The sequence below is a fragment of the Stegodyphus dumicola genome, chromosome 7 (assembly GCF_044657685.1).
Source record: "Stegodyphus dumicola isolate Sdum_Otavi_A_Nest chromosome 7, ASM4465768v1".
In the NCBI taxonomy this organism is placed as follows: Eukaryota; Metazoa; Arthropoda; class Arachnida; order Araneae; family Eresidae; genus Stegodyphus; species Stegodyphus dumicola.
In genome coordinates, this window is record NC_140774.1 from 153,119,570 (window position 1) to 153,146,320 (window position 26,751).

Here is a 26,751-nt window from a genome sequence, read left to right on the forward strand (position 1 = left end):
AATGTTATTTAGACATGATTTTCGAACTATTAAAATTCTGGCGGGGAATATGCAAGGATTTTAAGTTTAACTAACGTTTATTTTATTTTAAAACTTTGGTATCCTCTCTTATTTTCTATTTCCGGCCAGAATAAGCGCGAGCAGAATTGTTTATGCTAATGAGGATGCAAACTGTATAGGTATTTAAGATGTGGCTTTTAGCCAAGAGAAGAAGATAGGCTTCTTGCTGCTTTACCACGCGCGTGCTTTTCAGTCAGTTCATGTTTGCCTTTAAGGCCAGAACTTAGTTCTTGCTGTGATGAGACGTATTTGTAGTATCTGCATTTCGCACACTACATACGTAGTGTCAAAAGACCAATCTTCGTGTTACTAGTACTCTGTAAAGCATTTAAGTTTAGTTCTTATTTAGTCAAGTTAATTATTTCTTATTTTCTACGCTTTAGACCAAAAGTGCTGGTCTCTGTATCCCGAAGTGCGGGAACGGCTGTACGCTGTGAGAAATAAAGGGTACAGTTAACCCTGCCTATTGGTGTTGTTTGTCCTACACACACACGAGCATAGTCTGAGTAAGCTCTTCGCTATCATTTCAGGATTTCTAAATGTTCCCAAAGGCAATTAGAAGCAATAGCAGTCCTCACAAGCTAGCTTAAAATCAACTGTAGAAAATCTGCTTATCACCAAATCAAACAGAATGTTTACGACCACCAACATAAAATAATTATTAAGTAAATTAAACAAATACAAAGATTTTTCAATCGTTTCCTTTGACAACTAATTGCAACATTAGAAGAAATAGAATTCTGTTAATTTATTCCCCCTCCCCTCTCTAGTAGCGAAACGCTCAAGGTCACCTTTGGCGAAAGATTGACATCTGTTGCAAACCTGTGAGAGATAAGAATCTACTCTCTTTATCGAACTGAGATTTTTATGCCTAGTCAAACTTTTTATTTTTAAAATTACATAAGATAAAGTGAAATTCTTGAAAAATTCGTCATTTTCAGAAAGTTTTATCTCAAATAATATCAGGTATGCCAATAAAATGCTTTGAATATCAAGAATAAAAAGGAAAAGAAGCTTTTTTTTTTACGACAAAACGCTGACAAGGCAATTTTTCTTGAAATTCAAATGTGGGAGCCACTAAAATGTCTTCAGTGGGCCACGAGTTGAAGACCCCTACCTTGACTTGACCATCTCATTTTCCATTTAAAATCTAAATTTTCAAATTTAGAAAAGACTGCATTATCCCTGTTTTGCATACTACCATCAGTTTGCGCTAACCACGTAAATGAGTTGAAATTGACATATAAAGATTATTTACCCTCTCCGGAACTTTTAAACGAAGACATGAAACGTTGGCGTCGGCATTTTATGTGTATTCCCAAAGCAAAGCTCCCAGACATACCTGCTTTGGCTTTAAAATCTTCGAATAAAAACATTTTCCCAAATATTGATGTGCTTTTGTTTTGCACATTGCCGATACCACTATATTTCATATTTGTTTCTTTCGTATTATGATACGTATTACCGCAGGTTGCAACGGAACATGGTTTTTTTAAAATATATTCCCGTTACAAACACTTTATAAATACTAATTCATTTTAAAAGCATCCTCAGCTATAATTTTCAAGTAAAAGAAATCTCTTTCAAAGAATTTAAGAGGTAAAGATTTATGCTTTCACACTGTGAAACTTTGGTCAGTTGGCGAGGTGAAGAACCCATTGATGTCACATTGCTCCCCAAGAGGGTCTGTGTCGACATCGTTCCCCTCAAAAGAAGAACCTCTTCTTTTCTTTAGCCCTAGCACAGTTCAGTCCGCAAACTCGGCACGATGTGGACCGAGAAACTGTTAAGTTTCTGAAAAGTTAAGTTTTACAGACTGAGGGGTGGATTTTTCAGAACTCTTTAATATTTAAGTGTAAATTACTCTAGACATTTGCAGCACAATATTGGAGACGGAAAAGTACAGCATACAATTAAATTAATGTTGATTTTTTTTACGTCAAGTTCTAGTACAACAGGAGTCATAAAAAGAACAAATACCCTAAAATAATTAAGTTAAAAAACTTACACAAAAATGAAGAAAAATTAATAGTAGTTCTTGGTAGAAAAATAGCTCGGTGATGGTAGATTGTCTCCCAAACTCATGCTGTACGTAACAGAGGAGCAAAATGCCCGTGATGTACCTTGCTCCTCCATGTAAGGGCGCATTCCTTCGGCAGTCTTCAGTCCTTCACCCCTTATGAGTCATCATTTGTAGTAACTAATTCCGTTATCATTAGAGAGCATTAATTCCAGAGGTAAGTGATAATCCGTTTCGTTATTAATATACACACGTTTTATTTACAATATAATACAATGGTTACAAGCATTATTATTAGGCATACGCCTTCATCATTATTAGGCTTAACACCTTCGCTCTTCCATCACACTAAAACTAAGTTATAGAATATCAACAGAGACAAGACGCTCGGAGCGCCATCTAACGGCGCAAACTATCAATTTATAACATCATTTTAGCTTTTCTGTTGTCTTCAATCTCTTTATTTTCTGATTCATCTTCATTTTTTATCCACATTGTCTTTCACCAGTGCAACTATTTCTGCATTACCTAAAACTTCACAATTTTCATCTTGTCCTTATCCGTTCTTCAGCATCACTATAAATAACTTCTTCGCAGTCTGGAATTTTCTTAAGTAAGTCAACTATTTCAAAATCTTCTGCCTCTTTCTTCTCTGCTTTCGTGAAATTAGCTTTTTGAATGGTCCAGCAACTTTCTTTAGGAACGAATGAGGCTTATTTGCTCGATTTTACTCCAAGAATAAGGTATCCAAAATCCAACATATATATTTTCTTCAGTTCCTCGATCATATCCACACCCTTCCTCCATAGCTAGGACAAGAGATGAAAGAAGTTTACAGCTGTATTTTTAATTCAATGCCTCCAAAACACCCTAGTCCACTGGCTGATACACTGAAGTTACGTTAGGAGGGAGAAACATGCTCTTATATCTTCGTCTTGTAACTGTTCTACATCAGAATGGGATGAGCCATTATCTAGAATGAGAATTGTCTTACTTGGTAAATTTTTTTTATTCTAAAAACTTTTCCAAACTCATGGAACAAACTGCTGGTGAAACCGTTCATTAAATATCGCTCCATTCATCTATGCGTTTGAATGATTCCAGTACCAAACAGGAAAATCATAGTTGGTTTCGGTCCCCGGTAGAGACAACCAATCAGACGAAAGTTTTGCTTCTGAAGCATTACGTGATCCCAATCTGAGCGATAATCGATTAGTGATTGGCGTTCAAGTCTTTGTAGTAAGTGAAAATAGTAACCTAGCTACGTGGGATTCTGGAATTGTGCGGGCTGTGAGAATTGTCCCTTTCGACGTCAAGTCCCGCGTAGCCGAAACATAATGTGATTGAGGTTTTAAGAATGCTACAAATCTTTTAATTCTGGACTTCTGTATTGGAACATTCAACATTTTCACTTTGATTTTAGAAATAAATTGCACATTGCTTCAGTACATAACTCCAATTTATTTTTATTTACATTAAAGTCAATACTCCACTTCTCTTCTTTATTATTCGAACTTTATTTATTTTATTTCTCTTCTTTATTCTTCTTTATAAGCCAAATATACATAAAATTCTAGCTCTTCCTCAGTCATAATTTCGTAATTGCTCTCTCTCTCTTTTTTTAAATTTTACCTTCACTTCATCAGCTTCACCTTTTATTTTACACTAATTTGCTTTTCTATACTTATGAAATATTTTCATAATCATAAGGTGTTCCACACTTAGAACAAACTTTTCCTTGTTTCTCAAGATTTACTTCTTTGTATACATTCCTTTTATGTTTACTTGGCTTCTTTCTCATTACGTTTAAGACAGTATCCTTATCTTTTAATTATTATCATTTGATGTGCAGTTATTTCTGCTGATCTCCATATATCAAGAGCTTTTCTAATTCAACTACGTACTCGTCTATGGTTTCGGACACAGTTTGATTTCTAGAAAAGTATAAAGGTCTTTCATACCTCTCTCTTCTTCCTGATATCCCTTCTCCCAAATCAGTTCTAAATTCCCTTTTCTCCAATGAAGGGGTTATCCCTCCGATAGCATCCTAAATTTTTATTTATGGCTTCACCTTAGTTCCGAAAACTACTCTGCATTTTTCTGCAGGTTAAGATGCTTTGTTCTTCTTTGTACAAAATATTCTTCATAACAATATAGGGTATTTTAGATTGTATTTAGTATTTACATTATTAATACCGAATTCAATAAACATGCAAAAATTTTTATTTGATAACTACTTACCTATTTAAAGCATTTTGGGGACCTTACAAGATAAATTATAATTATATCATGCTTGTTTAAGTCATTTATTAACATTCTAACTGTTATAACGATGAATGCTTTCAAAATTTAAAGGTGAAATTGTCTGTTGAGGCAAACAGTCAAACAGATTCTGAAATTTAAGCAGCATTCTTAGAAGATACAGTCTCACGAAACTTCTCTTTCTAATAAATATTCTGTGATACAGCTAAATAGTTTCAGTTTTAAGACAATATATTGCTATCGCATTTTTCATCACATGACTCGCGAATTATTATTTAACCATGTATGAAAGGAAAATACTTTTTACGGAAGCCACTAAAAATACTGCAGTGACAGGGTAGCTCACAATCAAAGTTTTGGCAAATTTTGTTCTGGACATTACTTACCATAGCCTGAACTGATAAAGTTTTACTATACATATTTCTGAAATAAAGAAATAATATGGTAATTGATAAGACAAAAGCAAATCAGATTCAATGTTTAATTTAAAACTGAATTTGAATTTATTTTTGGCTGGGCCTTTGAAAAAGATTTGGTTTAGATAAATTGCAGAGCACACGAAAACTATCAGCCTAGAAGATGAGTTATCTTCATGGAATGATCTTTACCAAAAACTGACTTGTCTTCAGGGGTAAAAATTTACTCTACGGTACCCCTTGGCGAATCATTTCTTTTTTGACGCCAAGATCGGCGCCAGGAAGGATCCGCACCAATTTCAAGATGGCCGCTATACAAAATAAGAAGTCGAAGACTTACTCAAACTCGGTGTCCATGTACACATCGACTTATTTTAACTTAAAAAAATAAACATATAAATAAACAAATAAAAAATTCAGAGGATTGCACAAACTAGGCATTGCGCACTGCCATAACTTTGTCCATGTACACATCGGTCTATTTTCAGTTAAACAAAATCAGGAAGCTAAAACAAAGTTAAAACTATCATGGTAACCAAAAAAAATTCGCCGCTGTTTTAACACACAAAGAGGAACAAATACCCAAAATACACAGAGAGGGATAAATAACCAAAAATACATATTTCCTAACATAAAAACATTAAACAACAAATCTTTTAACAAACGTTAACACACAGAGACGAATAAATAAATGAAACGGCAATTTTTAACATACATTTTTTTTTTTTTCCACGTGCATATGTTTAGGTTTCCCACCACTATCTCCTCCATCCTCCAGGTAAGCAATTCAATTAAATTTTTCATTGTTTCGGTTCATTCATAGCGATCAGCAATTAAGCCAGCTTTCATGCAAAAATCAAACGTTTTTTGTCCATCATCCAAACCATACAAAAGCTCAAATTCACAATTTCATCATAATCCAACCCATCAACATTTATCCTCTTAGTCACCTCGGACATACTTAAATGATGGTACCCCCAGCAAAATAATAGCAAGTTCGAAATACAAGACCATACCACGCACGTGCAAACACACACAGCAATTGAAAAGAATGGTAAGAACCCAAAATCCGGGTTAACTATTACAAAAAATAAACAAAATCTAAATTTATCACAATATGTTTAGCAATAATCGCAGAAATAACCTATTCTTAATGACAGAAGCTAAAAAAAATTCCAAGGCTTGTTTTGCCAACATTACGAACATTAGGGTTACAGAAAAACCTATTTCATGCAGACAGCTCCGAAATTTCACGAACAACAAATACTACTTGGCGATTTTTTTCAAACAAAATCCAAGGGGTATAGTAAAATCAGCCATGTTATGGAAACTCTTGAGGTGCGAGATTTTTTTTTTTTTTTTTTTTTGGCTAAAAAGAAGTTATTTTGCATGAATCGATGTTAATTTTTCTAAAGCAAAAATTTTAAGGACATTACTGTTATAAACTCAAGTAGATGGGAAAAATATTTAGAATCCTAATTCATTACTAAGAGTTTTAAACAAAATCACAGTATTGATCTAGTAAAAAGAATTTTTTTAATGAGTGACTTAATTTAATGAGTAAAAAAAAAAAAAAAAAAAAAAAAAAAAAAGTGTTACATTGCACTGATCAAATAGTTCATTTTCCCCTTCCCTCAGTAAGTACTTAAAATAACCATTCCTGAAATGTTACTCTGCAGTAATCACATATGACATTAAAATTAGAGATGATGTAAATGAAAAACAATACCTTGTTCCTGTATAAAAAGAAACACTGCTTTATGTATGTAAAAGTTTAATTTTTAGAAAAGATGACACTTATTTAACTATTGTAAGGAGCAGATATTTTTCATCTAAAATTTTATATAATATGCAAATAAATATTTAAATTAAGATTACAAAATACAATAAAAAATAAAAGAAGCTATGGAACTAAGGAAGATGCTTTAATGCACATGAATTTTATTCAAAAACTCAATACTTCACCTCATTGATGAATCTTAATAGAGGTAGGCATTAAGAGATTAAACCGCTAAGGAATAAAACGGTAGACAGAGATAGAGAAAAACTGCCACCTTGCCCCATCCCATCTGGCACGTGGGGCTGAGATCAGGACAGAAGGACACTGGGGGGGGGGAACACTCATCCACGGGTGACAAGAGGTGTTGGTGTATTTAATTATGGCAAAGCACACGAGGGCTATCTGCCTAAGGGGAGGGATGCCTTTCGTAAAGGACTTTCTAAGGGAAACTGGCTCATATACACGTTACACATGGGGAAAACCACGAAAACGCCCATGCAGCCAGCCCGTTCGCGGGATTCGAACCTCGGACCGAACTACCAGTGTTCAGCGACTTTACCGCTCGGCCGCTGGTGGGCCGCCTAAGGGGGTGACAAGAGGAAAGGAAGACTGGACAAAACATCATTTTGGACGAAAGAATGGTATTACTCCGTTTCGAGAGGCCGTTAGCGATGGTTAAATTATTTTCATCACGTTAAATACCAAACATAATAGAAGGCAAAAATCGGAAATCTAGATTTTAATCTTGAATTATTAATTTATTTATTGAGGAGGCATAAAATTTTTAACAGCTTTCAACATTGAAGGTAACATGTTAGCATTTTAAGCATTTGTCACCACATAAACTCAGACAAGTATGGTTTCAGGTGTTGTCAAATTGTGCCTCAATACCATTTGTTGTGCTATTTTGCACTTCCCCACAGACACTCTACCATTTGCATGTGATACCCACTTTCTGGATTAACAAGTGAAATCTGCGATTCCCAATGAAATGTTCAAAGCCGGCATCTCACAATTCATCTGATTTATATGCAAGAATCAAAAGTTTTCGTTGATTGATCAGGAACTGACATCAAAAAGCATTCATTGAATTCTTTGTGCAATCTGGCAAAAACATACTGTTGTGGAAGAACCTGCCCAAAATTTCTCTTTTTCCTACTGAAAAGGCTTTCACCTATTTTAACAACCTTATTGCTTCTGCCTACCGTTGGTCGGACTATCAAAGCTGCTGTGCAAGCCACTCGCACTTAACTTTCCAATCAACAGTCATATTATGATTCATCTTAAGTTGTAATTCACAAAATTCAATTAATGTCATCTCTGGCACCAGAAATATATGAACCTCACAATATTTTGGAACTATCAAATCAATTTTGCTTTTGTAATCTTTTCTCTCATTTCAAGATTCTTTCCTGCAATGCCATTTCATAGCATTTTGTTCAAAACTCAGTTTCATTCCATGATTTTTGAGCACAACTGTTTATTTTTGATGATGTCTTTTGTTTGAAAAAAATCGTCTTTTTGTCTACGCAATTCCCAAATTGTGAAATCCATGCCAAGGATGAAAAGAAATGCTTTAAATAAATATTTATTTCTTATGAAAAATTCACAGGTGGAAAAGAAGTTTTACTGAATGTGCATGAATTGTGTGACTTGTTAACTGAACTCGTAACTTCTGTGAAATAAATTGTTTAAACTCGTAAGCTGTTAGGTTTACTGCAATTAATTAAGCATCACTGGCATCAATAATAGTTTGGTGACTTTTTTGTGGCCCCTGGAAATAGAATAGTACCGAAAGGAATATATAAACAAATTTCTTTAACAACTCTGATACTGTTTTTAGCATTCTGTCCATTATCATTAACTGTTTCACCTTTTTTTTTCCCTTGGTGTGCTAGAAAAAGAATTTAATTTTTCCTAATTCTCAGTGGCGGCTCGTAATAAGCACTTCTTGATTTCTAGTTGCGTTGTGAAGTCGTGCTGAAGAAGCTCTTACTTATGAGATGGCTCGTACTAAGCAGACTCCTCGAAGCGAAGCGGTTCCACCGGATAAAGCGACGGATCCGGCATCGGACACCTCGATTACGGCGGCCACTGAAATGGACTTGGACAGCGATCATGTTCATACCGACGAAGAAATTGCTGCGCTACGACTTAAAATTCGGATACTTGATGTCAACGTCAACGTAAAAGACACTCTAGAACTCATCCAGGAACTATCGGCCAAAAGACCAGTTACTGAACGTGACTATCACTCGGATATTCTGAAAAAAGAGGCTGAAATAAAGAAGAAAGAATCGGATAGGCTGAGGGGTAAGTTAAATTTTGCTCTATCTTATGCAAGCTCCACACACACAAGCACTCAACTTAAACGCAAACCAGATGATAATTCAGATAGCGAAAAAGACCCGGCTGGATTTCAGAAACCACTTAAGACAGCTAAAGTACCCAAAAATATACCAAAAAATTCAATTCCCACTCAGAATAGCTTTAACGCACTATCTCAATCCAGCACACACACAGACACTAGTAATAACACCACTCAACCACAAACAATTAATAGCACACAAACACCAGATGATCGACTCACAAATTACAGTAATCCAACACCAGTTATGGTTAAGCCGGAAGATGGCGCCACACACAACCAGTACATCAAAAAACTCTCCACTCTCACAGAAGCTAATTTCTATGGAAAAATCAGCGGCGAATACATTAAATTACTTCCATGCACAACAGATGATCACAGACAATTAACGTTAGATTTGCAAAAACACAACCTAGAACACTATGTCATTACACCCAAATACAAAAGACCAATCAAAGTTGTTATTAGAGGATCAGCAATCACAACAGATACACAAGAAATTACTACAGAACTCACACATTTAGGCTACACAGTATACAAAGTTGTACAATTAACATGATTCAAAACCAAACAACCTATGCCAATCTTTCAAATACAACTCATGCAAACAGACAACATAGACAAAATCTACAGTGAAACACACCTAGGCATGTTTATCATCATAGTGGAAATATACATTAACAAAAACATTACATCACAATGCCACAATTGTCAACGTTTCAAGCACTCGTCAGATAATTGCTTCTTCATGCCTAGATGCGTTAAATGTGCCCAAAATCATAAAACAACAGATTGCCCCACACAAGGAAAAATAGGTAACCCAGTTTGTGCTATTTGCTCCAAGAACCACCCAGCATCCTATCGCGGTTTTTTTTTTTTTTTTTTTTTTTATTATTGAAAATTTTAAATCCTTGTGCACCACATAGTATTACACAAGGCTTACAGAGGTAAGTAAAAAAAAAAAAAAAAAAAAAAAAAACAAATACAACACAAAATAAAATAAACTTACAAATTCACAGATGATACGTAAGAGATAAATTTACAGAAAAAAGAGAAAGCCATTTTATGTTCAACAAAAACATGAAGAGGGGGAGGAAATGAAATATTCACAGAGTTTAACTTAGAAATGAGTTCCTTTCGTCCTTCCTTGAGCTTTGAACAATAGAACAACAAATGTTCGACATTTTGCACTCCCCCGAAACTGCATGAACACAAGTCTGTACTAGATAATCTAAATCTCTTCAGATATGAATTGAATTTACCATGTCCAGTTAGAAATTGAGTAACTTCAAAATTGCAGAAAAAGTGTTTATTATTCAGTCTGTGAGGAATGGAAGGAAAATATAGTTTAGTCAAAGAGGCAGTAGTAGAATTCCTGTATAGTTTATTCCACTCGAGTATTGTATCATCCCTACTTTTGTTCTTGTAAAATGACTTAGGAAGTATCATTGGAGTAATTACTTGAAGATGTGTAGCTTGTTTTGCCAACCAATCAGCCCGTTCATTTCCTAGATTGCCAGTGTGGCCACGTACATGAGAAAAGATAACATCAACACCTTTATTATTAAGGTCTTTAAGAAGAGCATGGGAAGTCACAATTAATTTATTATATGAGAAGATATTCCTAAGAGAAAATAAGGATGAAAGAGAATCAGTGCGAATAAGAAATTTAGCACTCAGCGAACAGTTGTTAGATATCCACTTAATTGACTCACTAATGCACAGTAATTCGGCTTGGAAAACACTGCATTCATTGGGAATTCTAAAGAGTTTGTATTCCAGTTCAGAACCATTATGGAAAACGACATAAGCTAATCCAACTCGATTATTAATTTTACTGCCATCTGTATAACACACAACAGGGAAATTATCATCAACAGAATTGTCATAAATGATAGTTTGAATTGGCAAACGATTGGCAGGATGAGGAAGATCTTCAAACAACACCTTGGCATCGAACATAAATTTGCCGATGGTATCTTTAAACTTTTTGTCATTCAAAACATGAAGGTCAATCGGAGGAAATCCTGAAATTGCGAAACAGGCTTCATAGCTAATTGTTCTGTAGCCACGCACAACTCTTAGTAAAATTCTTCTTTGAATTCTGCGAAGTATACGGGAATTAATCTTCTTTTCTAAAGCTGTTCCCCACACTCTAGAAGCATAGCAAATAAAGGGGACAATACCCTGCTTATAAATCATATCAATAACATTAACTTTTAAACCAAAAGTATTGCAAGAGACACGATTAAGTCCTCTAAGTATATTTTCACACTTATTGGATAAATACATAATATGATTTTTCCAACAAAACTTATGATCAAGAATAACGCCTAAATATTTAATTTCATTCACCGTTTCGAGTAAGGTATTATCCAAGTACAGTTGTTGGTTTGTATAGCTGACATGCTTTCTTTTAATTATCATAACTTTAGATTTATTAGGATTGAATTCCAATTTCTGTTCTCTGGACCAATTGGAAATAATAGTAAGGGTGTTTTGAGCCGTATTAAAGAGAGTAATGGGACACTTCTCTTGAAAGCAAATTAGTAGATCATCAGCAAAAGCAATTGTTTTACAACTCGGACAATGTGAGAGTCTATTGAGTAGATCATTCATAATTAAATTCCACAATAAAGGTCCGGAAACCGAGCCTTGAGGGCAACCTCTTTCCAAAATGCGGGAGGAAGAAACGTGGCCAAGGGAGAGCAATGCAGATCTGTCATGCAGAAAATCTTTAATAAGGTGGTAAATATTACACGGAATACCAGCTTTCCTTAAAAAAACAAGTATCCCAGGACACCAGGCGTGGTCGAAAGCACCTTTGATATCAAGAAACACTAAAACTGTGTGTAAATTTCTCTTCTTACCTTCGTCCACTATGTCTTTTAAGTACAAAAGAGCCTCTTCGCAGCTCTTATGAGGGGTAAAACCAAACTGTTCTTTATTTAGCAGTTTTTTATTCTGCAAGAACCAGGTAATTCTATTAACAAACAGCTTTTCTAGGCATTTTCCTAAACTGGGAAGAAGACTAATGCATCTCAAGTTATCTAAATGCGGGATACGAGGACCACTATTCTTAGGGATTAAAACGACATTCGCTGTTTTCCAGCAACGAGGAAATGAACCAAGCCTCAGACAAGTATTGAAGATTTTGGAGAATAAATTTGGAAACATTCTATGAACTTGCTTCAAAATTTCGTTTGAAATAGAATCAAGACCAGGAGCTTTATTGCATTTAAGTTTTTCTATAACACTATTAATTTCTGACATAGTAAATGGAGGATCTGGATTAGCAACATAATTTAACGAAGCTTCAGCCCTAATCATTCTATGAAACGAATTATCCGTGCTAAAATGGTCCGTGGGAAAGCTTCTGTTAAGAACCTCATTAACAGTTTCTTCAAGCGACTTTGTACAATTACCAGATGGGAGATAAATTCCACTGACTTCAATTCCTTTCATAAAATTTTTCTTTATACCATTCGTATATATTTTTTTCCAAACATTCCTTTCATTTATACTCATTAGGAATTCTCTCCAAGACTTAAGCTTTGCATCCTGGAGCTTTAAACTGTAACTATGCCTTAAGTGAAGATATTTTTGTTTATATAACTCTCTAAGAGTAGGGTTACGATTTCGTTGAAACCTACGTCTAGCAGCGTTAACCTGTTTTCTCATACAATCGATTTCAGTAGTCCACCAAGGTACCTTATGAACCCGTGACTTTTTTAGAGGCATGGAAGCCTTAGATGCGTTATGGAGAATCGAGACAAAATTTTCTAGTCGAGAGTTTAATGCATGCTTATCCGTACAGCACTCAATAAACTGCGAAAACTCATCAATCGACTGCTTACATGTATTGTAAAAAATATTCCAGTTAGCTTTCTTTACACTGAAGACAATTTTGCTGTTTTTTCTGTCATAGAAAGTGTTATTAGAAGCTACAGAAAGTTCAAACTCAATCGCACAGTGATCAGAAAGGGATTCATAATCTGGTTGACACCAACACAAAATATCTGCAAGAAGATCAGATCCCACAACCGTAATGTCAATATAGCTTGAACCTTGAGTACTACAGAAAGTAGGACCACAGTCTTCGTTTAGAACGAACAAATTATTCATACTTAAAAATTCACAAAGTTTAACCCCTCGAGAATCTGAAACTGGACTATGCCAAATTTCAGATTTGCTGTTGGCATCCATAGCCCAAATCAATCTATTACAATTTTTTGAAGCTAATGCTACATTAATTTTATGCAGATCCAAGTCGATATTTCTATTAGGTTCAAAATAATAGGAAAAAAAGATAAAATCTTGAGTATTGAGAGTAACATGAATAAACACCATATTATAATCAAGATTATTAATATCAAGCAGAGTAGACAGCTTTTGATTTCGTACAATAATAGCAGCTTTAATGGTATCACTATTAGCATCAAAGTAAACCCGGAAAGAGGAAGGCAAGTTGGGAAGAGAGCATTTATAAGAGTGAGGCTCCTGAACAAGAGCGATATCAATGTTAGAATTTTCCATATTTAAAACAAGCTGCTGAGTAGCCATTTTCGAACGATGAAGATTAAGTTGAATAATTTTAAGAACAGAAATGGGAAAGTTAGCCATAATTAATTTGAGAAATTATTCTATTCTTCATAAAAATGTGAGAAGGACAATTTTCCGAGAAAGGCTTATGCTTGACATCAACTTTCTTGCCAACATCCTTGATTTTGCTATTATAACGAATGCAATTTACACAAGCTTGGGTTTCTTGAGTTTGGCAGTGCTCACTTTTATGTTCTTTTGCACATTTAAAGCAAGCAACAGAATTTCTGCAGTTAGCTCCTTTGTGATTATAGCCAAGGCATTTAAAGCATCTATTTATTATGATAAACTCCTCTACTTTACAAGCCGACCACTCAAAATGCAAATACCCCAAAGGTAGGCATTTTCTGTATAGCTCGGGTTTCATTTCGACAACGATATGCTTTGAGTTTTGGAATTTTTTAAGAGTAAAACAGAATTTCATGTCATTAATACATTCATTACCATAAAAAATGTCAGGATTTTGATCAAAGAGAACAGTTAATACATCTTTATCATCAATTTCATTTGGCACATTTTTAATAAGTAGAGCAGGATTTTTCTGTCTTGGAAGAGAAGAAATTAGTTCAGGTTTGTTGTTGATTTCATCTTTTAGTTTATCACGATCAGTTGAGGAAGAGCATTGCACTAAAATTCTGTTATTCGAAATTGTCCTAATATTTTTTATACCTAATTTCTTTTCTGTCGGATTAATTTTTTCCTTCAAAAGTTTTTTAACATCAAGGGATGTAAAGTTTTCCAATCCAGCAGCTGCCGAAACAAGCAAATTACAATCATTTGACTGTTTGTTTACATTTTCTCCCCTAGATGGCGATACCACCTCAGCATAAGAAGGTCTCATAACAGAAGTCTTCAAACTTGCCACACAAGCTTCGCGATAATTAGCAGATTGTAATCTTTCAAAATTTTTAATTATAAGAGATTTTAACTCACCCAAAGCCGTCCTAGCATGTTCACGCAGCTCACCGTTCATATTACATTTAGATGCAAGTGCTGTGTTGATAGTATCATAATGTTTTTCAAGAGACGTGTAAAACGCGTCAAGCTCTTTATCCGCCATCTTGAACTGATCCTATCGCGGTTGCGAGAAATTCCCCCAAAACACACCCAGAAACACTAACAGTTCACCAAACTACACTTCCACCCCCAAAAATACTACTTCGCAAACACCTACATTTACACAAGGTAAAACTTATGCACAAGTTACACCCAAAACACCAGAAACCAGAACAGCAACACTACACCCAGTCCCAACACTTTCACAGACATATTTTCCACATTAAAAGAATTAAACACTATTTTCGGCAACAGCAAACATATTTAAATTTTTTACACTTCTCAAACACAACATAGACCAGCTCAGAACAGTCGACACACCAATGGAAAAACTACTCATCTTATTCAATATATGTGAGGAAGCTAATATCTTTAATTAATTCATTGGACAAAAGAAAACTGAAAATCTGAAAATTTTTTTTCCAAGTCCAAATACACATGTAATCTTACACAAAATCACTGCTTGCATGAGACTCTTCAGCTTTCAACCAGCAAAGCACTTTTCTCATCCACCATTGGTCATTCCTCGTCATGTGACCAGATGAAATGTTACTCCAAATATCCCTCAAGACTTAGAAGAAATTACAATGGACGGACAAATCGTGTCACATGACCACCAAGTAAAATATCTAGGTGTTTATCTCGACCAGAAGTTAACTTTTAAATTTCATGTTAATTATATCAGAGACAAAGCACAACGTGCCTTAATGAGCATATACCCTCTGATGTGCAAAAGTTCGAAGTTAAATATCAACGCTAAAAGAACACTCTATCTACAGGCAATCCGACCCATAATTCTATATGCCGCTCCGGCGTGGGCAGCTACTGCACGTTCAAACCGAGCAAGGCTTCAAAGTTTTCAGAGTAAAACTCTTAGATTCCTCTCGAACTCTCCGTGGTTCGTTAGGAACACTGTTATCCATAATTCTTTAAAGATTTTACCATTAGATGCTGAATTACTAAAGATTACATTCAAATTCTACGAAAAATGTGATTCCTCCACTCACGAAGTTATTAAAAACATAGGGGAGTACGACTATCTAATCGAATAGCCGCATAAACGGCCCAGAACTATACATCATAATGTTAGATGGTAGTTCTTGTATATATTTTATTATTTTCAACTATTTAATCTAGATTTTGTTTCATCTTTATCATCCTTTTCATTCTTACTCTTGTACGATACTGTGTCAAATATACGATAATGTGTAAAAGATATGCCAAAATTTAGTTGCTATTATAGCTTATCCAACGAAGACTTCATCTGTGGCCGATATAAGTCGCCACCTCTGATCAACTTCTTTACTACTGAAGACTTTGCACTTTTATTACAAGTGCACAGGACTTTTCCAGTTTATGGAATTTAACGAACTTTTACAGGTCCTTAGGGGATTGATAAACATGTAGTGGTAAAGGCCCTCGGGTCGAACACCACTTAACGAATGATGATCTCCGAAACAGCCTCTTCTCCGCCCATCGACGCCGCCCTCAACTATGCTACTCTCATCGCACAGATCCTGCCTGCCTTCAAGGACTTAATCTCCAACTACTTTTCCCCGAGTGCATGTATCGTCACCATTTCATCATCGAACTTCAACTCATGCCTTATGTATTGCTTCACTGAGATTATGCTTTAACACACTTAAGATCCCAACGTTCGAAAAGTGATGCAAGTTCGACAGGGATAGGACACTTCAGTCCGGGCGCCCTTCGAAAGGAACGCAATGTTCACGGATGATAATAAGCACTGTAGAACTGCAGCACCCCCTATTTCCAGTTATCATTATTTTTAATATTTAATACAGTGTGTCCTTTAGTCTTTAATTCTTTCTCTATACTTTTAGAATACATAATCCTTAAGCTTAATGTCAGTAGCCATGCCCCACTTTATGAGAAACGTACGAAAGTCTTTGGAACTGCGCGCTTCACAGTTCCAGCGACGTAGAGTTTGGCTGTTCTGCGCATGCGTACACAGAAAGCAGCACGCGAATCACGCAGAGAGAATAGCACTCGTAGAAACGTACGAAAGTCTTTGGAACTGCGTGCTTCACAGTTCCAGCAACGTGGTGTTTGGCTGTTCTGCGCATGCGCACACAGAAAGCAGCACGCGAGCCGGGTAGAGAGAAGAGCACTGTCGCTCTTGCAGTGCCGAAATTCTGGCATGTTGTTGGAAACGTGATTTCTTTTTACTCCACGCGTGTGGTATTTCTCCACAAGGAGGAACTTCATCATACGGACCATAAACAGAGTTCATGAAAATTTGCACCCTTTAAAAAATTGCCTTACTGAAATTCAATCAACATCAAATGCAAAACAACAACAACAAATGAAACAATTGTTCCTATTGCAAAAGCAACAGGAATTTAAAAATACCTAAATGGTGATAATTTCAAGTTTTGGTTAGAGCTTTTTTATCAGATGCCTCATGTTGAAATAATATACAACTGAATGCAATCCAGAGAAATTAATGTGTTTAAAGTTAACGAATATATAACAAATTTCAAAACTGCTATTTTAGAATTAAGAATTTCAAAGTACTGTGAGAATTTCTGAAAGACACTGATAGCAGAAGCTAAGGAAATATGTGACTTTATAACTATGTATTGATATAATGCACAGATATTCTTCCACTAAACACTTAGCAGCTGCTAAATTGTTAAACAAGAAATGTTTCGCTAGTTTTAGGAATGAACATTCTACAGAAGAAATAGTACTGACCACTGAAGCATATCCAATATTTGACAAAAAAAAAGCTTGAAACTGAGCTAAAAATATTCTATTGTAGGTCTGATATCCATGAATACTGCAAATTAATTGAGATACTGAAATTTATCTTTGAAAATAATCTAGATGATGTTCTTAGTGAAATTACGAAACTAATAAATATTCTCTTGAGAGTTCCCATGACTACATCAGAGGCAGAACGCTGCTTTTCAACATTGAAAAGAATGAAAACTTTTCTAAGAAGCACTAGGAATTCGGAAAGACTAAATGCGCTTGCATGGCTTTCAATAAAGAAAAATTTCCTCAGTTGTCATCCAGAGATCAAGGAGAAAATTATTGATCTTTTTGTGCAAATTAAAACAAGAAGAATGAATTTCATTTTTAAATGAATAGACAAACACTGAATTGTAACAATTTTGGTTAAATTAATTAAGAAATGTTTAATTTTTTTCTTGTAAGATTTCATGAAGTTTCAAAATAAATTTTGTTTTTATAAATATTTGTTTCCTTTTAAACAATTTTAAAACAAAGATTAAAGTTTTTTTGGAACAGCACCACCACTAATTTTAGCGACGAGCCGCCACTGCTAATTCTTATGGAAATGTTATTCCAGCCATAGCCCGAATAAGACAAGGATCAATATTTTATTATTTCGACTATTTGTCATTAATTTATTAATTTTTTTTTATATTTTTACATTCTTTTAAATTTTAATGTTAATTTTTAATATTTCAATTATTTATTTATTTATTCTTCTTTCCTGACAACCTTCTGTAGGGCTCCGGCACTTATAATTTTAGAAATTAAACCCTGAACCTGTGAATAATTTAGAGAAATTACTTTCACAGTATGAACATCTTATCAGATTTTTTGGTATTTTCTAATTATCTGCATCCCAATAAAAAAAGTCGTGAACTTGTTGGCAACTAATTTTAGCCAAACTAATACATGAAAGGCAACAGTCATTTTCAAAATAGCTGCATGTAATGAATTCTACACAACAGCAATAAATTAATAAAAGCTAAAAAAAAAAAAAAAAAAAAAAAAAAAAGAGAGAGAGAGAGAGAATTAATAGTAATAAAATGCTAAATTTTTTAAGAAAACAATTTTCGCACTGTTGTTTTTGCATGTCCCTATGTACACAAAGATCAATTTTTGCTTAAATCAAGAGAATTGTATAAACTCAGAATCGTACAACTTCGACACTACACACCACAGACATGTGATACACACAAACTTACCTCGGCTGCCACATAAATAGTACTTTTTTTAGTAACACTGAGTTGTCAAGTGTCTCATGAATACTCCTTTGTGAATTTTTGGTAGGGGTGAAGATAGTCAGAAAATACCAATGTTTCTTTGAACCCCCCCTAACAGATTTCTTTTTCTGCTTCCCTTTCACAATTTATTAGTCTTCTTTTTTTCACCTCTAGATAATACAGTCTGATCAGGGTTTAATTTCTAAAATTAGACGTGTCGAAGTCCTATGGAAAACCGCCAGCAAAGAGGAACAAGAGTAAATAAATAAATAAAATGACTATTAAACTCATTTTAAAATTAAATGGTTAATTATTATCAAATTATTAATAGCTATTTAATTAACGTTTATAAATTGCTATTTAATCAATAGTTATTATACAATTAATTATAATTTAATTGATAATTATTAGATAATTCATTATTATTTATTGAAATATGAGGGCTGTAAATTAAGTAATGGCAACATAGGTATAAATCAATTTTTAATGATCTTACAAGTACTGTTGCATTACATTCCTTCTATGTAATCACCAGAAAAGCTTATAACCTTTTACCAAATGTCGGGAAGCCGTTGTAGACCAGAGGCAAGGTATTGATTGTTGATGTGAGCGACCGAGTGCCTTACTGTGTGGAGTACAGATGAAACGTCATGAAATCGGTGACATCAGAGAGGTTCCTTCAACTTCGGAAACAGATCAAAGTCACAAGGACTCGTGTCGGGTAAGTAGGGAGGGTGTTCCAGGATTTTCCACTGTGACCGTCGCAAAAGGAGAGTGACATTGTTTGCAACATGGCAACGAGCATTGTCATGCAATACGACAGGGAGATTGTTGTGCAATAAATGTTGACATTTGCGCCGCACAGGCACACGCAGATGGTGCTGTAGAAATTGGCAATAGTAATCTGCATTGACAGCTTGTCCTTCTGGTACAGCATGTGTAAGTATCACACCGTCCCAGTCATATGCCATAATCAGTATAACCTTCACCTGACTGGGTTCTTGTAAAAATTTCTGTGGACGTGGCGAACCTTTGTGACGCCATTTATTTGATTGACACTTTAATTCAGGCTCATAGGCTCATGCCCATGTCTCATCAATGGTGACAATACGCTGCAGAAATGTGTCTCCTTAATTGCGGTATCTCTCCAAGTGGGTGCCAGCCAGTGCATAGCGGTGCCATTTCTGTACTTTGGTTAGTCAATGTGGAACACAGCGGTAAGCATTTTCTCATGTTGTGAGACTTGTTCATTATGCACCACACTGTTTGATGACTCAGACCAACCTCTAACGAAAATTCTCGGACAGTCCATCGGTGGTCTATGGTAAGGAGACCGCTCAGGATGTCAATCTGCTCTTGAAGAATGGAGGGCCGACCTGTGCATTGCAAATCCGCAGTCTCATTCCGTCCTGAACAAAATGCTTGAACCCATCGTGCTACTGTCCTATACAGCAAAGCATTTGTGCCACAGGCTTCCACTAATCCTCGACAGCATTCTGTTGTATTTTTGCCTCGGCAACCTCGATTTTAAGCCACGACCACTGATCACCTTTTGAAAGCATACTTTAGAGAGATGGAAATGAAACTCCTCACTTTAACGGCACACAGCAACTACCCTTCTAAGCAGATTGACTGTTTTTTTGCACTCTACGTATCAACAACAGTGCCACTTCACTGTCCCCATATCCTATTTGCGCATGCCCGCCCTTCTGCGAGTTTCAAGGTTAAGTTGCCACTATTTATTTTACAACCCCCGTAGTTAAATAATTAAAATTAAATGTAAAGAGATAATTAACATTTAATAAGCACTTTTTAATATAATTTTATTGCTAAAAATAAAATTTTCGAGATACAATTTCTACTGAAATCATTATTCAGTTACATAAAAGAGGTGCCGCAGCTTTCTTATTTAGGGCTCCGGCTAGAACTATGATTTATTACAAAAACTAAGAAGCACAGAAGCCGGCCCAATTTTAGCTCTGATGGTAGGGGGGGGGGAGTTCTTTTATCATCACAAAAATTAAATACACTTAATGTATAGCTGATGAAAATTCAGATAATGCTAAAAACAGGGTGAAACAGAATGAGGGTATGAATGAGTGGAAACATAAAATGAGGAGAATCTTGGTGAGAGTGAATATTCTGTTTGACCACGGCTCTCTGCTGATATAATTATAGCAATCAAGCAAATGTGTGTCAGGAGCAAAATGAGTCCCGAATCTGACTCCTAAGGATGAATCTAAAGTTGCTGGATACACTTCCGCCCCCCCCGGATTCGGTTACATTAGTGGATATTGTGGGAAGACTATGTATAGGACAAGCTTGAGCAGTTTATCTCAGTATTTCACTCTTATTGTACTCGCTGTCACTTAACGCACATTTAAGAACACAAATTTTTCTTCCTGCAAAGATAACTAACTGCAACCATCGATAGCAATATACTAGATACGATGGCATGGAGAGAAATTTACACGTTCCTAAACAAACTCCCCCAAATTTATGGCCGTTCATAAAGGGAAATGTTTCTGCATGTGAGCGAGGGGACTTTACATGAACTTCTCATGAGTTTGCACTTCTAGGGAAATAGAGTATTGCAAAGTCTGCTTATTGTTAAACTAAAACGTTAGGAATTCTAAATTTTTTTCCCTTGTAATTGTGGCTTAGTTTTATAAAAAGAAGTACAGGAGCTCATCTTACTTAGGGCTCCGGTGCATTCCGGATAGAATAGTAATTTATCTTAAAAATTGAGAAGTACCGCCGCAATTTAAGCATCGAGTCCGATACTTTAAAATAAGCATTTTAAGGCCAAAATGACCCTCCTTTCATTTATGATTATAACATGGGATATCATTATTGCCCAGATTTAGAAGACTTTATCAAGTCAAAATACTTGACCACCTTTCATAGCAGTTGTTACCATGACTATGAGACAAACGAGAATGAGAGAAACATAGCATTGAAATGCCTATCCTAAAGAACTAATTACAGAAATATATTGCTCCATATCATTTTAAACCTTTCTTTGAAACTGCAATAACTAATCACTTCCAGCTGATGAAATTTTACAATTTTTAATTATAAAACATTAAATAATTATATTTCATCTCAGCTTTGGCATTTCAAAATTAGATTTACTAAATTATTAAGAATAAATTTATTAAAACTTAGTTTGCCATTTTTATAAGGTTTTAATAACAGTTGATTTATTAAAACAAAAAAGAACTATTTCAAATTTTGGTACTTCCTTCTTATGGTTCCCAACACTAAATTGATAATCAACCAAGATATCTCGCCATGCATTCTTATATTTCACTACATGTTACATCTCAGTTGATTAGCAATTAAATTTAGGGGGCCACTATAATAAGGAAGTACCCAGAGTTACTTTTAGAAAATCACATCTAATTTTCATTGTTATCAAAATTGTCTGAAAAATTTGGGTAAAGTGCAAAATCGGCCACTTATGTGACATGTATCGATATGTACATAGACAAAGTCAAGGGAGTGCACAATGCCAAGTTTGTGTAATTCTCTAGTGTTTTTTTAAGTGAAAATAGGACGATGTGTATGTGGATACCCAGTTTGTGCAATTCTTTGACTTGTAATTTTTATGTTGGCGATTTTGAGGAGCCCGCGAAGCAGTGCGTGATTCTGCACTTTCCCCAAAAATTTAGTAAAGTAATTATAACATTCAATCTAGAAATTAGAACAGGATGAAATCACACATTTTAAATTGAGACTTGCATTCAAATGAGTCTGCAAATATTAAAATGGTAGCAAACTTATATAATTTACAGATATAAGATTATTTCATAAAGGTTGTATACTGAAATAACTTACCCCAGAATTATCTTGCTGATTTAAAACGTGCAACAAATGTTCTTCAGTATGAACTTCCTTCATTAAATTTACATCAGCATTTGAAGGAAGTGTATGTGTTTCAAACTGATGGCCGAAAAAACATTCATAAGGACTTTTGGTACTATTGCCTGATAACGATGTATTTTTCTTGAGTTGAATGAATCTTAAACCTAAACTCCATCTGCCTGAATTATTTTCAGACATCCAAGACTTTAGCAAAGAGTTTATTTCAGAAACACAGTTTTGAGCAACTTCATGCAATTCAAAATAAGCATCAGAACCAGAAAAAATTGTTATATCAGGCCACGATTGCTTTAGATCTTGAATGATTGTTAACAGGAAGTGGTGATCAAAACTGCTGTGTAAGATTTGTGGAGATCCAATTAAAGTGAAAATGTTAAGAAGATGAGAAACAATTTCATAAATACACTTACAATGCATAGGATACAATACACTGAAACAGGTTTGAAGGTCAAGATACAAAAACACAAACCTATATTCTCCATCTGGAGATGAACTTAAATCAATTAAATCTATATAACCTCTAGTAAAGCTGCAGAAAGAACTGCATTGTCTAGTTTGATTTAGATCAATTTTAACAGTTTCTTGATTTCTGACTATTGGTGATCTTTCTGAATAGTCACCTTCACTGCTTACATTTAAAGGACTGTCACAAATTCTGTCATTGTGCAAGGAAGAAGGCACAACTGTTTTAGAGCCTGACTTCCGTGTTGATTCGCGTTTTCGAGGCCTACATACTTTGCAGAAAGAAAGAAAAAGTTCAACTGTGTCTCGAGTTATATTTACAATACCCTGATTTTGTATAATGCGTACTATGCGGTCTCTACCACCATGTTTCACCAATTTATGCGCTTCATCAATGTAGTTATATATTTCTTCTAAGGCAACATAAAATTTTTTGGGAGAAATATTTTTATCTCGAGTGTTTATTCCAAAGGTACAATTTTCAGGTTTACATGACAATCTTTCTTTACCATCTACGTTAACAACTATAAATTTTCGCAATAAATAATATTCTCCGGGAATGTTACAAGGGGGATTATCTTCCATCGCTTTTATTTTTTCCACAATATCATTGTATTTTGTCATAGGGTACACATTTCGGATTTTTCCACCCTTAAACCGCTTCCAAAGAGCTGCATTAAACTCTTCAACCGGAACGCGGTTATCCATTTTAAATACACGAAAAAAAACAAACCATTCTCCTAAAACTAAACATTTATTTTTTTACGTAAACATTCAGCATTCACGGTTACGATCTTGAAATTTTTTTATAAAGAGAAACCAAATTACATTCATCACACGCCTGTCAAACGAAAAAGCTGCACACTGTTTAGTTGCCATTAGCAAATCAAAATGAAAGTAAATACCCATATTAATTGACAAGCTAACTTCATAGATACGGTGAGTAAACAAATTAAATTTTGTAATTTATAAAACTAAAGGGCTGCTTAGAGAAAAACTAAATATTAATGCATATTCCTTACCATTCTTACACTCGAACAAAATCTAAACCGAAATACAACTTAAAGAAATAAAATTGAAGATAATTTTCTTACCTTAACTTTTCCTCCCGGCACTAAGGGAAGCAGAGATTTCTAGATCCAATAAATGCAATAAAAATATCAATGAAAACAAACATTTTTTCAATGCGCATACACCCAGAAGCTTAAAAATCACAGAACACTGAATATAAATAGAAAAACAAAAAGGAAAACTGAAAAGTCTCCGGAAAGGGGAGGGGGAGATTTAGCAAGCATTTCGAGGAACTGACCTTCCAGAAGAGTAGATATGGGGGAAAAGTAAGTATAATTTTAAGCATCGTACTTGACCAGACTTGCATCAAATTTTCTGAAATATGCATGTTCTTACATGTTTATAAACTATTTAATAACAAGGATTTTAAGTTGAAATTTTTTTTTATTTCAGTTAACAGTTTTCTTCACAATACCTAAAAAAACATATAATTCAAAAGTACATTAATTTATCTGATAATTTAAATATTTCTTTGCGTGTTTAACATTCTCATTGTACTGACCAATCATATTTCAAATTTTTGTTACCGATGAAAACAGGCCCGCGCCAAGCCTAATCTGCGCTGTTGTGAAATGAACTGAAGTAATAACTGGCGCGAGGCGCTGCTGTTCGTGACGTCAGCCTGTTCCAAGTTCCAAGTTACACTTATGCCGAGATTATCAAGCATTCTGCTTGATGTGTTCTGGCTTTCATCAGATTGGGCGCTGAAAAGAGAATAAGTTCGAAGTGTGAGTCCAGAAGGGCAGGAGCTAATGGCGAAGGGGCGTGACCAGTTGTCAAGTGGGCTGCAAGCTGACTTATCATTCGTTGCGAGTCTTCTGAGGAATACTTCGCTAAAATTGCAATTAAATACAGTACAAAACATATATGAAAGTAGAAATAGTAAAATTAATTATATAAATCAGTCTTTTAAATTATTTACATATGCATATTAGTCCAAGTACGTCAGGAGATAAACACAAGGCACGGGAAGAAGAGCACGTAAACTAAGATGAGGCTCAGACGCTTGCTACTTGAGTTTGGTGTCACTGAGAGTAGATACTATCGTGATCATTATTTAATAGACACTAATTAAGTGGGAAAGTCTTGATTTTCGTTAATCAGGTAAGCAGCATAAGGCCTGAGAAACCTATCTTCAGCAAGTATCTCGTAGTGAAACAAGTTAAAGTTCATAAGATTTTCACAATTTACCGCACCATTGAAGAAACTTGCATTAATCTTGCAAATAAATTGATTTAGTGGTTCAATTTTCATGTCTCTATGCAATACTTCGTTTCTGACATAATAGTGGGCGTTTGTGCTAATCCTAAGGAACTTGTTCTGCACTTTCTGGAGTTTCTCTATATCTTTTTCAGTGGCGGTAGCCCAGGCTGGCGCCGCATATGTCATAATTTGTCTGACGGTACTAAGATAAATTAGTCTTTTCTTATACAGATCCAATTTTGAAAATTTTCCTATAATTGGGAAGAGACATTTCATGACTCTTAGTGCATGGTTACGAACATTCTCAATATGTGCAGTCCAGGTAAGTCGATTATTGATAGTTATGCCAAGATATTTCACTTTATTGACAATTGGCACTGGTTCGTTAAACAGTAACAGTTCATTTTTAAGGGGGGCATTCCTCTTTCTTTTTCTGACAATGAGGAGTTGGGATTTTTGTGCATTAATTCGGACTTTCCAGCGTTTGCACCAGTTTTTAATGTAAGGGACGTTTTCCTGTAGTTTTTTAATTGCATGATTAAGATTCGCTGACTTCACCGCGACAGCATTGTCGTCAGCATAGCATGCAAGTATTGCCTTATTATTGCAGTGGATTTTCGGGAAATCTGCGACGTAGAACGAGTATCGGACCTAAAACTGATTCCTGAGGAATACCGCTCAGCATGATTCTTTTAGTAGAGAGGGAGTTTCCAACGGAGACTTTAAAATTCCTATTCGATATGAAAGAAAATAGCACAAGAATGAGTTCTCTTTCAAAATCAAGATCAATCAATTTGCAAACTAGCCCCTCATGCCAAACGCGGTCGAAAGCCTTCACCACGTCTAGCATGAGGACAACTGTATTCAAATTATTGTGAAGTGCTTGCCCCACAAAGTCAGTAATTCTTACTAATTGTTTGGTGGTTGATAGATGTTCACGGAATCCAAATTGCTCCGGTGGTAGCTTTTGGAGATGCAATTTCATACGGGACGTCAGCCTGCGTGCTGCATGGACTTATAAGAGATAGACTAACCCAGTGGGCGGGGCGCGCGAAACCGACATGTCGGCAAGAAAGAGTAGGGACGATCTGGTTTACTTTAACACTGAAACCTATGGCGTTTGTAACACATAACTCTTTTTAATTATTAAATGTGATACGTTGTATAGTGATGAGATTATGAAAGCCACAGTTTTTCCAAATAGGATTTAGTATATCTCATTAAAGCACTTTTTACTGCATTTCGCGCATTTTTTTCCCGCGTAATTCTTGTACAGTCGGTCACAAAAGTATTCGAACACCGGCACCCATTCAGAAAATTTACTTTTCCGTTGAGAAACAAAATTGTCTCCAGAGTCCATCTTGGTTCGACGGAAAAAAAATGGATGGCTCATGTCCAAAATTGGCTAGGTGCATGAAACAAAATACAACATGATCTATCTGGGTGAGATGAGAAACAAAATGGCTGCTCACGTGATCCATTACTGCGCTCAGAGAAAATGCAAAGGGTCGCTGCGGCCCGTCTCGTTTCGCGAAGAGTGAAAAGCCAAAAGATTCTGCAGTGTCTATCTTTGTTGGATGAGA

The 26,751-nt window shown here is 35.2% G+C and overlaps 1 protein-coding gene across 3 annotated transcripts in view; it reads right to left on the bottom strand.

The window, feature by feature from the left end:
- Positions 1-23,761, bottom strand: part of LOC118186689 (KRAB domain-containing protein 2-like) — an 89,622-nt gene extending 65,861 nt beyond the window's left edge. For all 3 annotated transcript variants that reach the window (XR_015042214.1, XM_085820931.1, XM_085820930.1), the window contains exon 1: positions 22,388-23,761. Coding sequence is in view for 2 of the 3 variants with exons in the window: in XM_085820931.1 (XP_085677057.1) it covers positions 22,388-23,602 (1,215 nt within the window). In the remaining variant the exon portion in view is untranslated. The remainder of the gene's footprint in view (positions 1-22,387) is intronic.
- Between the last annotated feature and the right edge of the window lie 2,990 nt (positions 23,762-26,751).